The sequence below is a fragment of the Octopus bimaculoides genome, chromosome 13 (genome assembly GCF_001194135.2).
Source record: "Octopus bimaculoides isolate UCB-OBI-ISO-001 chromosome 13, ASM119413v2, whole genome shotgun sequence".
Classification (NCBI taxonomy): domain Eukaryota; kingdom Metazoa; phylum Mollusca; class Cephalopoda; order Octopoda; family Octopodidae; genus Octopus; species Octopus bimaculoides.
The window spans coordinates 64,671,035-64,687,690 of record NC_068993.1 but is presented as its reverse complement, the minus strand read 5'-3'; the positions used below and the strand labels follow the sequence as shown (position 1 = coordinate 64,687,690).

General features: G+C 36.4%; 1 protein-coding gene across 1 annotated transcript in view; it reads right to left on the bottom strand.

Annotated features, from left to right (window-relative positions):
• The window catches only part of LOC106867776 (cubilin), a 426,298-nt gene that overhangs the window by 167,834 nt on the left and 241,808 nt on the right, over positions 1–16,656 (bottom strand). Inside the window, exons 3-5 of the mRNA XM_052972560.1 lie at positions 11,850–11,946; positions 8,783–8,907; positions 1,153–1,305 (exon numbers count right to left, since the gene is read on the bottom strand). Coding sequence (XP_052828520.1) covers positions 1,153–1,305; positions 8,783–8,907; positions 11,850–11,946 — 375 coding nt within the window. The remainder of the gene's footprint in view (positions 1–1,152; positions 1,306–8,782; positions 8,908–11,849; positions 11,947–16,656) is intronic.

Below are 16,656 nucleotides of genomic sequence, written 5' to 3'. Positions count from 1 at the left end.
TATATATATATATATATATATATATATATTTGTCAATAGATGTACCTTTCATGAGCCTGTCACAGCGTGTGTTTCCGTGTAACGCTATTGGCAACGCTGTAGAGCATTTTGCTGCCCTGGTGACATCTCTTCACTTCTCGCTGAGTCAATCTACTCTTCGCTTTGACATGTTCATGTTCCCCAGTGTAATCAATACAACAATCAGTAGATGCATATTACAGCAATGTCGGATACAATGTCCAATGTGTTCATAAGGTAATGTATGATCTAATAATAAATTAACATAAATTAACATATCCATGTGTCTACTTACTTCTATTCCTCATACCTTTCACTTCTTCCCCTCCTCCTCTCCATCCCTTTCAGTACAATTATATATTCCGAGTAAATTCTCTTTCCATTTATAATCCAGTTTCTGCATAGTTAATATCACTCATAATTTATGTAAGAGTATATAATATAGCGTGTGTGTTTGCCTGTATATGTATATATATACACGTTTGTTTGTGTGTGTGTGTGTGAATGTACGTACGTACTTGTGTGCGTGTGCGTGTGTGTACGTGCGTGTGTGTGTGTGCGTGCGCGTCTGTTTGACTATGTGTATCTAAGTATACATGTCGATGCAGCAAGCAACTGAAGATGAGATGATAACAACAAAAACATCAATAACAACAATATGGGGACACCATCGACAACAACAATAGTATCAATATGAACCAGAATTAGAAAGATGAAAAGAATATCGCTAAAAAAGGTTATATTGATGACAACGACGCCATCCGCAATGTTTCTTCTGACACCAAACCTCGCCGCTGTCAACATCCACACAACTATTAACCTCGGCAACCATTATCCTCATCATCATCAACCATTTTCGGCAAATAAAAAACTATTAACCTCGGCAACCATTATCCTCATCATCATCAACCATTTTCGGCAAATAAAAAAGTCTCAAAATATAAAGCAATCAAATAAAACATCAGACCAAACAAATGTTGTGAAAGATGCATGAGGTGTGTAGTTGTGGCAGCAACGATATTGCTCATGAAAGTGGTGGGAGTGGTGTCTTTGGAACTGCTGGTTTGTGTGTGTGTGTGTGTGGGGGGGGGGGTGAGTGTTGGCGGTTGAGAGTGGAAAACATTTTCGACTTACCGCTGTTGGTAGATTTGTACTTCAGTGAAAATCCTTCCCGTTCGATGGTATTGTCCGTGTGGAAGTAGATGTAAGCATAACGGCCAATGTTATTGACGTTGATGGAGCTCTGACCGCATCTGTGATCAAGAAGCTCGCCCGATCGATCAAAACCTTCAGAGGAAGAAGAAATAAAGAAATAAAATAAAGAAAAGAAAAAAAAAAGAATCAGGATAATCAATATCATTAGTTACATTTCTAAAAATCAATCAATGCTGAAGAGAAAGTTAAACGCTTATACAGACACACACTAACGGACATATATACATACATGCATCTACGCATCCATCCATCCAGACACACATTCATACATACGCACATACACGTACACATAATACATGCATGCATGCATACATTCGCACATATATCTATACATACATGCGTAAATATATACATGCATTCATACATACATATATATGTACATGAATACATACATACACGCATACATACATGCGTACATGGATATATACATGTATATATGCATGGATGCATATATACATACATACATACATGCAAATATGCATGTATACAGAGATACATTCAAACGTATGTGCATACATGCATACATACATGCAAACATACATACATACATACATACATGCATACGTATGATAAATTCAACTAAAAAGTTGTGTGAATAACGGAATTAGAATGGAGATGCTGCAAACATGTTGAACAAAAATTCTAAAATATCGATGGTGCAGTAATTGAAACGATTCTAAGAAAAATATTCAACAGGAAATCCCTTTGCTCCAGATCATATTACAGGATATTGAATGATAAGACCTGAAATTTTATCAGCGAAATTTAATAATACTGCTTAGGAAGAATCTCAAGGTCACGTTATCCTATGCGGCTTACACCAGTTATTACCTTTCTCAAGCCATAAAATGGCCAAAGCACCTCAGCTACAAATTGTTCCCCGATAGTATGTCTAAACATCATATGATAAGATATACGCTGGCCGCTTCAACTTGTCTCTGCAGAACCATAGTACCACTAACAGTATTGTAATCCCAGAACAAGCTGGGGGTAAAAAAGGAAATCTGGGACTATGTTCAACACCTACTAAATAGCAACTGCAAAATCTTTGACGGATATTTGTCCTCATCTTGTTCGTTGTTAACACAACGTTTCAAGCTGATATACCCTCCAGCCTTCTTCAAGTGTAATGTGGAAAATTTCGAACCTGGACTCTCATTCGTAAGGTATTTTTCGACGTTATTATTATTATTATTATTCAGGTCACTGCCTGAAATCGAACTCGGAATCTTGGAGTTAGTAGTCCGCACTCTTAATCCCAAGATTCCGAGTTCGATTCCAGGCAGTGACCTGAATAATAATAATAATACTTGTGACTCTGAGAAAACTGCAAACGATATGAAAGATTTCTAGCTTTATAATGGATTTAGAAGAGCTTGAAAAATTCCCATCGCAGCTCCTACAGTTTCTAATTGATGTAAAGCATCTCTGATTTGTATTGCAGCACTAGGCTTAAATCATTGAAAATAATTAAAGGAGCCATAATTAACTTCGAAACTTTGAAAACAGTCGAAATGAAATAACACTTTAGGAAAGAGATTCAAACAGATCCACTTCTGCGACTTAATATCACTCGAAATAAATCTAAGTTTGCAGTAGACGGAACTATTCAGAATGTTCAGAGGAAACGTTCCGGAATACCGCGGATATCTAAAGGCAAGTACGTGTGTTATAAGTGTGTTGTTAAAGTTCAAAATATCTGTGCGGCAAGCGAATTGTGAGATCAAGCGTTTATCGAATTTTGAAGTGTTGTTATTGGAGAAATATATCACACCATCATCATCATCATCTTCGTTTAATGCATGGGTAAGATCGTTGGCGGGAGTCGGCCAGGTATAAAAAGTGCCCCAGGCTACTTACTGTATCTGTTTTGGCATAGATTTTACGACTGAATCCCCTTCCTAACACCAACCAATCCACAGAGTTCATGCTCTCAACGAAGATTATCTAGTTCTACGATTGGTATTTGGCAACATCTGCAAATCAGACTTTCCGACAAAGACTGTTTGAAGTTATGAGGCGAGTTTCATTCAGTCGGTGCCTGATACTCTGTATATTACAGAGTATCATCATGTTACTAAACCAGGAGTCGCTATATGGTGAGGCTTATAATCAAAAAGACCAATTAATCCTTAATCAAAAAGATTGAGGATTAATTGGACCATTCTTTTTCATGGTATTGTGACTGGTTCCATTGGCTTAAACTTGCTGCGTCACTCTGCCATACCAAGTATTCAAGAGGACTTTGAATGTGGCTATCTCCATTTTGTTTTCCTTGATCAGGGTTACATGGACCAATCCTTCATTTTTCTTTTTAATAACAGTGAAGTTCATATCGATTTGCTGGATGAGTTCTGTGCCCAAGACTATCTTGAATCATGCACGCCAAAAAGCGTTCGCATTCGTTTTCTTATTTCAGAGACATGTAAGTTGGTCAGTAATGGCACTGGTATTGATTTACTATTTACGCTGCTGTTTAGCTACCGGTCAGTCATGATGACATATGCCAAAGATTGAAAAGCATTCCAACGGTGACCATCCCATAGTTTTATATTGCTGAGAGTAGATCGCGGAATATATTATCTAATACATGTGATATACAGAAAAGATTATTTTTGCTCGTATTCCCGACAGGAACAGCAACCGTGTAGAAGCATTTCCATTGTCTCTAGGGATATTAACATTATTGTTAAAGGGAAATTTCTTATTCTGGGAATTGAAACATAACTGTAAACTCAGCTCACCTCTTACACTCCATCCACTCTCATTTCCAATATATTTACATAATGTCGACGCCTCTAGTTTGTCACAGACCATAAAATTGAGATCAGAAGTGATACAAAGGAATGGTTTGAATTCTCATAGCCATTTCAAACCTTCATGTTTTAACTAAATTTCAAGAAGGTCAAAGAAAACGAGAATTATATGATTCCTGGTGGAATTCTAGCAAATAAGAATAATTTGGTGATTTAAATATGAAAGAAACATAGTGTTTGGCTATTTGAGCTAATGAGCTCGCAGGGATTAATGCAGTTTTGTATATGTTAGCATATAATGTACGACTAGGTATGTGTGTATGTGCGTGTGTACGGGTCATTGAAAATGATTAAAAAAAGGAGGGAAACAATGACCGAGAGACTGGGAAGAGAAAAAGACAGAAATAAGAGAGAGAGAGAGAGAGCGAGAGATAGAGAGATAGAGAGAGAGAGAGAAAGAGAGAGAGAGAGAGAAAGAGAGAGAGAGAGAGAGAGAGAGAGAGAAAGGGCAAGAAAGGGAAAGCACATACACATAATACATTGACAAAGAAGTGTTCGAAAAGAGAAGAATTTTTGTAATGAAGTAAAGAGAAAACGAAATATGCTACAACAGAGATGTAAAGAATTAAGATTGTGTGGGCGAATACGAGCAGAAAGATATAGAGGATGTCGTGTGGGGGTAGGAGAGAGATAAAGAGTAATTGACTGAATGAATGAATGGGAGAGAGAGAGAGAGAGAGAGAGAGAGAGACTGAAAGAGAGAAAGAGACTGAAAGAGAGGGTGAGAGTAGAAAAGAAAAAGTCGAGAGACAGGTAACCATGCACGACTAGCCAATGATATGATAGAGATGAGATAACCATATACATGCGTACATATATATACATACATCACCCCCCCCCCCCCATATATATATATATGTATATAAAGTATAACGCATAACCATATGCTCATATTTACACAGAAATAGGGAGAGAGGAAGAGAGGAAGAGAAGAAGAGAGGAAGAGAGGAAGAGAGCGACTGCGGAGGAAAAGTCAATCAGAATATAGAATACAATGTAGTTCTCATTTCATCACAGCCGTAGTGTCATTAGAAAGGAAACAAAGTGAGAGAGATAGAGAGAGAGAGAGAGAGAGAATACGTGTGGTGGGAGGAAGAAAGGAAGCAAGTTAAAGCTACTGAAATAAGTTTAAGTTGCTTCATTTCTCCGTAGAAGAGATACGAGTTGAAAGTTGTTCTAATAAGACAGCAAAATACCAGACAAACCTTGTTGAACTGTTTTTATGTTCGTTTGAACACGGATTCTATTTATAGAGCGAGGCTGAAAGGCTGAAAGGCTATTAAGTTTATATATATATCTATGTATGTATGTATGTTTGAGAGTGTGTGTGTGCGACTGTGTGGAATTTCCAGGACATTTATAAAGAGAAAGTTAGTCTTACAGCTGTTTCTGGGCTATTAGGAATATCCCTTCATCAGAGACGATGTGAGATGGTTATGTAAAGGGAAATATTAGAGTTCAATATAAGGAGGGAAATAAGGAATATATAGGGAAATAGGAGAATGAATGAACAAAGGTTTAACACTAGGTCAAAAGCTAAAACAGCTAAAAATAACGGGCCATATTACCCTCCTCTAATTTCTAAAGGAACTGCAACTATAACATCTTTATATATTTTTATTTCTGCATTCATTCTGTTTCCCTATATACTCCTCATCTCCTTCCTTTTCTTAAATAACTCCTCATATTGAACTACTATTTCCCTGTATTTACCCATGTCACATCATCTTTGGTGAAGGGATATTCCTAATATCCCAGAAACAGCTGTAAGACTAACTTTCTCGTTATAATTGTCCTGAAAATTCCACACAGCCTTGGCTTTCTTGTCTCGTTTTATTTAACATATACATGTTCATACATGACCCGCATTGGACTCCTCAATCGTATCATTATCAAACCGAGAGTTTAACTTCGGTCCTTCCATAGCACTTACATAGCGTTACCTGCCACCTTGGGTCTTCTTCTGGATACCAATACCTCTCATATATATATATATATAATTGGGAAAAAAGCCAGCAATTTTGGGCCTGGGGGTAAGTCGATTACATCGACCAAAGTATTCTACTGGTACTTATTTTATCGACCCCTTAAAGGATGAAAGGCGAAGCCAAGCTCGGCAGAATCAAGGCATTTGTTAATATTACTGTGGCATCAAGGGTGTCGAGTAGGCATAGCAGTTATCATTCCGGGTCGAATACTTGCTGCCATTTCGTTCGTCTTTACATTCTGAGTTCAAAAGCCGCCGTGTCTTTCATCTCTTTTTGGGTCGATAAAATAAATACTAGTTGAGTACTGGGTCGATGTAATCGATTTAATCCCCCCCCCCCGCCAAATTCCTGGTCTTGTGCCAACATTTGAAAAACCAATATTACTGGCGGCGAGCTGGCAGAGTCATTAGCACACCCGGACGAAATGCCTAATGGCATTTAATCCGTCTTCCACCGGGATCAAGTTTGCGTTTTATCCTTTCGCGGTTGATAAATATCAGTTGAACATTGGGGCCGATAAAATATGCCCGTCCCCAAATCTGCTGGTCACGTGCCACAATTTAAAACCAATATTACTGTGTCATGGATTTGCTCTTGGAAAATTTTGTTCCAGTTATTTTTCTCAGAGCAACATCTACCATTGCTGTAGAGATCCATTCAGAACTACTGCCAATGCGATTGCATGCATCGTCTACAAGTCCGGCTTCCGGACTAGCTTTTCAAGGAGTACACTACTTTTTAGCTTTCGTTTGCAATAAATTTCTATCTTTGGAAATTTTTAATGATTGCATATCTCTCTTGCAGATAGCTAGGAATCGAAACTAGGGTCGTGTTTGTGCTCTCTTGCTGAAATGCTTTCATCTCTGAATGTTTTCAAATCGCATGCTGTGTATGTTGCATGGCAAGTGACGACGTTGTTGTTGTTGGGAGCAGAATAAAGTGACTGAGTAGCTAGGTGCAAGCCAAAATCTTGTTGATGGTGACTCGGTCAGCTTACTCCACCTCCAGTATATCAGGATAAGTCAAGCTGCGAATATGAAAGACGCCGAGTCACCACTCTTTCCTGGAGTAGGACCTACAGGTATTGCTGTCTTCGTACCGAATACTAAAGACACTACCTGTAGAGATTGAAACATTGGTGTACGTTATTGGTTAGATTAAACTGGATTTTTCAATTAGAACACGATTTTAATTCTTTTACAAGCTCAATAAGGAATAGAGAAATTTAAAAAGTTAAAAGTCTCGAGAAAGGAGAAAATAAACATACACATAAAGCACGTAAGGCCCGAAGGAATTACTGAACTCAGTATTATCTCAGAGTCTCCAAGTTCACAAAATAGAACTTTTGTAAAGCCGGACCAAACTCAAGTTAAGGAACATCCTACGGATCCATCAGTTTTCCTTCATATACTCTCAAACGTGCTAAAATGTTTAATACTTGATCAGTCCACACCCTACTCTCCAATTCACAACAGAAATTCAGTCCTCAACTATTAAATACCACAACTACTCACAAAACTAACCCAGAAAACACATCGTAGCAACATCTTAAAGCTTCCCACACGTACCATTCTTTCATCGACATCAGCAAATCTTTTGAGCACGTTCCCTCAATATCCACTAATAGTAATAATGCTTATAAACATTCATCATAATTTTCAGCAACGCCAAATACTAACCGAAAGAGGCCGCCATACTGTTAATGCTCTGTAGTGTGTACAACAACATTTCCACGAAATTCAGGTTTACAGGAAACCGTCTTTCACCCATTTTTTTTTCAATCGTTACCAATATAAATGTCATATTGCTCCTCCACATACAACCCGAGCTGATGAGGAAGCATACCAGTTGTCATTTGGTCATCAGTAGCAGTCAAGTCTCCTGAAATCAATGTAACATCGGAAAAAAAGGAACATATTGGAATATGCAGTTCTCGGTTCTTTGAACGAAGCAAAAATAGTCGTATGGATGTGGTAGAAATGCTTTTCATCACAGAATTGACTTGCCGCTATGCAACAACGCCTGCAGGTTTATATGCAAATGATATCATACATTCTTCTGCAACTCTTCAGGTTCTGTAGTACTACTGCTTCAACTAAATACTTGTCTGCGCATAAACCAACCAAATACACAATCTCCCTTCTTATAAACAATAACAGAGAACAGCAAATGCAACCGAGCGTAACGCTCAACAACTTAAACCTGGCACACACGCAAATGACAAAAATATTAAGGACTACATTTAGCGAAAACACGGTATTCACAACATACGCCGAATTGATAGTAAGGAAGGGTGTTTGGCAAATTAAGTTTCTCTTCCTGACATTAACATGGCCGTGAAAGAGTAGTTCAGAGTCGTGTAATGAACATTAAGCGCAATTCTTAAATCGAATCAATATCATACAGTGCAATAAACCTGGGCCTTGGCATTACATAGGGGATTCAAAGAGAGAGAGAGAGAGAGAGAGAGAGAGAGAGAGAGAGAGAGAGAGAGAGAGAGAGAGAGAGAGAGAGAGAGAGAGAAAGAGAGAGAGAAAGAGAGAGAGAGAGAGAAACAAGAAAAAGAATGAACGAAACGGAGAAAGAAAGAATGACAGAAAGAAAGGATGACCTGGGCAGGATTTGGGCAGAGAGAGAAGAGCTCAGGAATGAATACGGCAGGGTTGCTGCAGCCAGGCGATTCGACCACTTTTCCGCCTTCATTAGCGAATACAAGGTAAAAGTGAAAGGAAAGTGAATACATACCGCGATAGATCTGTACGAAATCTTTATAACAACCTAAACTGTATTCTATATCAACGCGTTGCCAGTCTACTTGCAGCGAATAATTCGGATCTCCCGCATAGATTAGCCAACTGCAAGACATATTCCTGAAACACACAAATGAGAATGACGTAATATCGATATAACAACTGACGAAATTTGGACGAAATATGATAACGATGATGAAGATGGTGGTGGTGGTGAGTTTGGCAGGAAATGAATAATGGGTCTGAGTTGAGTGTAATAATTGTTGAGTTAAAATTGATAACTTAGTGATCTATCTGACCATTAACCAAACCGCCACATTAAAAAATCATCTCTACAATCAATCAAGAATTGAAACCGTATATAGTTTCACCACCACCACGCACATTACATCGGCACCCAGGTGGAATTTAAGCTCACAACGCAAAATGCTGGATCGGACTCGACATACCCACCCCGTCGAGCAACTCTTTTGTTGTTTATTAAATGAAAAGCTGAAAGGCGGGTATTTGAACATTGATTTTAGCGAACCAGAACGATGCCGCAGAACATTTTATCCAGCACAAGAAAAAATTTGCCAATTTGTCTAAACTTTGGGAATTTCTAATTTATAAGAAACCGATGTCACTTACAAGAATAGTACTCATTATCTTAATCTCTATTTGTTTTGAGTGATAAGAGGGTTATTTATTGTTAGCAAGGGGTTCAATGATAATACAAACAATTATTGACAATAGGGGTGATATTTGATAGCAGGGGTAATATTTGTTGATATCAAGAATAATTATTGATAGCAACAGCGATTATTGCGAGATACTGTGTGTTTTCATTGAAGCTAAATATAAAATTGTAAAAAAGAAAAGACTGGTGCAAAACAGTATTTCAAGTTGATAAAAAAAAAAATACGAGTAGCAAGGAATTTGTCAGCAGTTAATAATTAAAATATTCTTTCGATAACTGACCAATGACCATCAACACATTTAGGTAATTACAACAAAGTAGGTGATAAATTACTTGATAAACTCTGTTTTTGAAGCTATTGTTTCAACAACTGAGTTTCATGTTAAAAATGACGAAAGCTCACAGAAAATCGTTGTGAATGTCCGTTCTCCTGATATTCAAACACGTGTACATGCATGCACACATACACGCAGACACACATGTTTACACGCACAATCTCACACTGAAACATGAATATAAGAATATCTGAATATATCTTTGAGTAAAAAGAAAGATGTGAAGTCTTAGGAAACTTCATCCTCCCAATAAAATTTACTCTCAGCATAAAGTTACATTATCAGTAAACGTTCCTTTGTTATTTTATCGTTATACACACACACACACACACACACACACACACACACACACACACATATATATATATATATATACATATACGAAGTATATATATATGCGTGTGTGTGTGTGCGTGTATACATATATATCGTTGCTATTATGCGAAAGTGTCGTAAGTCCAAAACGTTACTTTTACAGGAAAAAAAAGTTAAACCATTCCATTTCTTTTTACATTAGCAACATTTTCAGCTTTACAGTAATGCTTTGTTGGATGCATAAAATCCTAACTCCATGCATTTGTGATATTTTCAGTCGGAAATATTTTTGCAAAATTGTCGCATTTTTTTCTTTTATTTTTTTTTAGTCATTTGACTGCGGCCATGCTGGAGCATCGCATCTAGTCGAGCACATCAACCCCAGGACTTATTGTGTAAGTATGTGTGTGCGTGTATACATATATATGACGAGCTTCATTCAGTTTCCGTGTACCAAATGCTCACCCACCAAATGCTAGAAGAAGACGATTGATCAAGTCACCGCGCAGTGAGACTGTGCCCGGAACCATGTAGTTAGGAAGCAAGCTTCTTATCATGGAAAGGTTGTAAGACAAGTGCATTATTTCCGGACCTGCTATGTTCTCAGTAGAGGAGTGCATAATTGAGGACATTGTCAGTTGTAAGACAATAGAAAACACACACACACACGCACACGCACACACACACACACACACACACACACACACAATGCAACTTCACTGATTGTTGGGAATGATAATGGTAAAACATATTGCATTGCATCTAATTAAAGCAGCAAATAATTTTGTGCTTGGCATCGTGCTGGGCGTGAAAGGCGAAAGAACAATGATCGCATCTAAAGGATTTCTTAGAAATCTTATACAACATAGTTTCATATAAAAGTGACAAGGACAGTTGTGATTATTTCAGATGTTTTATCAATGGTATTCAATTCAATTTCTTACTAGTCATCTCTGTAACCAAATCCCTCCATGTAAATCTATTTCAAGGTTTCAGGTAGTGAGAAAACAATGGAATTATTTAGGTTTTGTGAGATTAAGTGAACGTGGGTAAAAGTTTCACGCAGGATATGAATGAAACTTATCCAATTAAAATTGATAAAATTCCATCCAGTATACCCAGAATAATTAAGTTTTAACAACATTAAAATAACCCTATTGGTAATCTGTTGATCGCTAGTCCTTTTAAAATAGCATCTAACTCTCGTTTGTGTCAAGCATTTAAAAAAGAAGATAAAGAAACGTGCAAAAAGTTACACTATAGGCTAAAAATGTGACAATATAGGCTAAAAAAGGTCTGACACTATAGGCTACAAAAAGATGTAACATTATAGACTAAAAAGTAAAAAAGAAAAAAACAAGTCCACTGAGGTATCTATTTTGATTGAATCATTGTCGGAAATGCATCAGTGACTGGCCAAGAGGAAACCTATAAACAATGACACTGTTTTCCACCGTTTCTTGAGTTTATTTATTTCAATAAATGTGTAAATAATGGGTAAATAGATGGAATAAGCCAGAAGAAAACAGTAAGGTAACCAGTAGGGACTAAGTAAGAGCATTTACTATGATGAGATATATTCATCGTTTTGCAATATCGTCTGATTAAAAGGAGGTCATTTGTGTAAGGATTATCTAAGAAAACATCACATTATTTGGGTTGTAATAAGGCGTAGCTTGAAGAATAAAAAAAGAAAGAAAGAAAAAAGAATTCAAGGCATATTTCCAACTTACTTAACATATTTACTGAAGTATCCGGGAGACTGAATGAGTTGCCATGAACTCGTGCTCGCTGTTAAGTTCTTTGTTTCTAAACAGTCATTAACGGAATCTACAAGAAATAAAGAAAAAGGAAGGGAAAAATTATGCAATCAAATATACAAGTGCCTAGAAGAATATGCATTCATACACTCACGCACACACACAAAATACGCACGCACGCTCGCAATAATATTTTACAGATTTTAATGCTTTAGTAAAGAAGCATTGCTTTTCTAAATCTGTAACAAAACATTTTGGATCTGTAAAACGCAATTGAATAGATTCAAAATATCTCTGTGAAATTCCAGCATTCAATGCGAATTTGATTTGGAACATTGAAAACAATTTCCTCGCGGTAAATTGTGGCATAATATTTGAAACAAAGAGTGAAGTCAAGAGACATAATTTCATGTTAGGTAAAATCCATCTACATAAAGAAAAACTGCTTCAACTAAAGTTTTAAATGTATAAACGTTTGCTAGTATAAAAATTGTAAATGTGTATCGTTTTGGGTGGATCATTACACCAATAGCAACAGCCCACGCACCGATTTAATATCATTTCTATATTATTAGTTAGTTTCACGCCTAAAATCTTGTATACCAACGTGTAGAGTACGTAGACGTAATATATGTCTATATACGTACTTATGTCAAAAGCAAATATATGGTTTTGTGTGCGTGAATGGGCTTACATTAAAAAATCGTATAGATACGATCATCGAAAAGGAAAGAGAGCAATAACGTAGCAATGCGCGATAAGAATGGATAGATATTTATTTACAGAAATGTGTATGTTTCTATGAGCAACTCTATAAGAAAATATGTTTATACATGTGTATGTGTGTATGCATGTATGTGTACATGCGTGTGTGGATTTGTGCATGTGAGAAGATTTGGTTTAGTAGTTTTACGGTGGTGGTAGAGCTAACCATAGGAGTAATGTAAAATTAAATGTAAATTTTCGATGCCAATATCGGAAAATTATTCCTCATTCTTTTGTAAAGTAACTGGTTTCTGTCAGTAAATATAGTGTAATACACAGGCCTGGTGTACATTAATGAGCCAAAGAGGAGCATCCCTGTGCCCGTTCAAAAGGAGGTTAAACTTATATTGAATATTGTAAGTGTCAAAAGACAGTCCTGTTAGATAAGAATTGAACATAGACAACCTCTATCATATATATATATATATATATATATATATCAAATGGATGTGTTATGAAACTATTCCGCACATACAATAATAGCCATACTAACAATTCAACATACCTCTATCATCAGCTGCCCCACGGATATCACTATGTTTTCGACACCTGATAAATAGGAGAAAGTGGCGCAAGGTGCCAACTTTTGATGGAAATAGCAGTCGATAACCACTCGATGCTAGGTTAAACTCCACTGAACGTAGAGAGACAAAGATGTGTGCGGGCGGCGAACATAAAAAAATTTCGTCTTGCCTCTAGGAAGAACGCCAGAGAAATGGACAACCTAGATTGCGTATACTGCGGGGTTTGGGATATATTCGTAGATATCTGTTTTAGCTCTTCGTCTAAACCTTCCCTGAATTATTTTCAACTTAACATAGTGTAAATGTAAACCTGAGTCAGTCTATTGCCAATTCACGAAAATTACGAGTAACTGACGGGCTTGGAGCTCTCTGACTCCTAGTTGTTTTTAGGTTTGAAACCTCTCCAGGGGCAGGTTTTAACTTATTTTCCCTTCGCTGTGTTATTGACAGTGGTATCATTTACCATTTTAGCGACACACTTCAGTTGATATTTACCATATATTTTTTTTGTCTTCGAACAATCTTGCAAGAAACAGGATGTTGTTTTAACGAGAACATTCACCTAAGATGTACAAATTTCAATTCAAACAGGAGAGATATTCGTTATTAAATTATAAAATGGTAGTCGTTTCCAATCATAAAGAATATAAATACAATTTCATAAGTTATATTTGTCTCTTTCCATTCCTGTAGTTGTATATGTACGCATGTTTTCTTCTAAAAATGATCAAAGCCGAAAATATAAATAACCTTTTCTGTCAGGTTTTCTTTAGCAATGTTAATGATTTTAGTATAAATTTCTGTACAATTCTAAAAGAATCAAATTATCCTCAGAACAAAAGATTACACACACGTATATTCACATAAGCACACACGCACACACATACACACACACACGCCGACGCGCACTCACACACACACTCACACACATACAACGCACGCGCACACACATGTACATTCAGATTAATACATATATTTGGAGGCTGGTTGGCTGCCGATAACGTGTCCCTTAAACTGTTACTAGTGGACGACTACAGTAGGAACATTTGCAAAGGAGGCATTCCGGAGAGCGAATGATTCAAGGAAGAATGAGTTGATACTGTGATTAGTTTGGTAGTCATGCTCGGACATATTATGTGAGGCAAGAAGCGGAGACGTTCGTGGGTTCGGAAGTTGTTTAATATAAATGACAAGATAGCAGCCAGATGTAAAGGACCTAAAGCCGCTGTAACAGCACTCGAAATATCAGCCATAAAACAGCGCACGTATGTGAATAAGTAGAAGTGTGTTTGCTAAATATGTTGTGCCAACTTTTTTCTTGATGAATACATATAGGAAAGGGGAGACACACACACACACACATATATATATGTATATATATATATATATATATATATATATATATATATATATATATATATATATATATATATATATATATATATATATATATATATATATATATATATATATATACAGATACTCATACATATACCTTCACTTCATACATGCACACAAACAAGTGTGCGCGCACACACACACACGCATGCAGACACATATATATACGTGTACACACACATCTCTGATATCTCGAATACTTCATTCCCTACGGCTATTTCGACATCCCCACATATGTTCACAAGCATATTATTATTATTGTTGTTATAATTATCTTCTTTCGATTTTGTTTCTATTTCTTCTTGCCGGTTGTCCTCCTAAGACATAGGGCGAAGAAACTCATTGTAGGCCATCAAAATAAACACACCAGGTAGTTCATTTACAAAGTCATATGATAGAAAGAAAAAGGGGAAGAAAGACAGAGAGAAAAAGTAAGGAAAAAAAAGAAAAAAAAATTAAACAAAGAAAATAGAGGGGGAAAAGAGAAAGAAAATTCATAGCGATGAATACCTTTCTCAATGCGTGTGACGTACCACTTAAGATAATCTTTTGCACTTCCTGCATGGATAATAAGCTAGGGATCATCCTGAAATAATTTTCTTTAATCACTCCAAGTGCTCCTACAGTCACTGGTTTCGTAACCGTGTTGGGATGCCTCATTTTTTCAATTTCAATTAGACAATCTTTTGGAACATCATTTGCTCTCATCATTCATTATAACCTATAATAATCCATATGCAGGATCACACACGCTATAACATTGAAGTCACAAACTATTAAAGTTGAAGTTATATTACAAATTGAACCCTAAAATCTTTCGGTAGTTCTCTAGTATGTCATCACAGAAGCTAAGCTGCATGTAATATACACACGTGTTTAAGTGTGTATATACAACATACGCACATAAATATGAAGTACACACACACATGTACACTCTCATACATGTATATCTACACACATACTATGTTACATGCATATAACATTCACTGAAATGCATTGTGCACGCGCTCATGTTTGTGTGTTTGTGCGGATGCAAGTGTACTGGAGAGAAGTTCTTAATAGATGAAGCGAGTAAAGCGCAAAACCAGATTAATGGAATGTTAGGCGCCTGACTAGATGTGCCACTATCGCAGAAAAGAACTGTCAGCACATTTGATTATTTAATGTTTTTAACACAGTTTCATGTCAGAAGCAGATGGAAAACAACTTAACACGAGAAAAAAAAGTGTTTATTTAACATGATTCTTCTATCAAATCACTAATAAGTAAACCAAAAGAAAAAGAAATACTTAGTTCAAAAACCATTTAATGTGTTGGATGTTCATCCTTTTAAACTAAATAGCATAACAATGCCAAATGGAAATTTTATATCTTAAAAGCTAATTTCTACATATAAGTAATGAAAAGAAAGCTTATTTATATGCTGACCGGTGGCAAATATGATCCAATACATCTAATACTTAAATCTATGTTGACAGCAAGTCTACAACTATAGAAATCCATTTTAATAGAGACCCAACATGATATTAAGCATATACCTTATAGACATTATGATGCATGAATTAATAGAATTCTATGATTTTTTACAACGTTATTTATAGCTTTTCGATGCATTATAAAAGTACAGAAATGGATGTTTCTTGTTTGAGTTTAATATTTTTCATTAATCCCGATGATTCGAGTAATTGGTTCCTAACTCATGATTTTTTCCGGCGTCAGACAAACAACAAAGGAATCTATTATGTTAACAAGATTGGCGTTTCTTGTAATTATTTAATTCTAGGTTGTCCCTTATAGAGCAGACCTATTACAAAGATGCACCAGCCTTGATTATTCCGTCTTTTTTAAAAGCATCCGAAATCTAAGACATCACTATTCAAAATGTATTTCGCGTTTCTTCACACGTCAGTGTTCGGAAGAGACCTTAGCTGTTATATTCAAGCAGCTTGAGCAATCTCACAAAGATTCTATCGTTAGTTCTGAGACAATGTGCAATAATTTACCATCCAGCTTAGCACAACTATTAATATTGAAGCCCTCCATAACTGTGTGTGTGTGTGTGTGTGTGTGTGTGTGTGTGTGTGTGTGTGTGT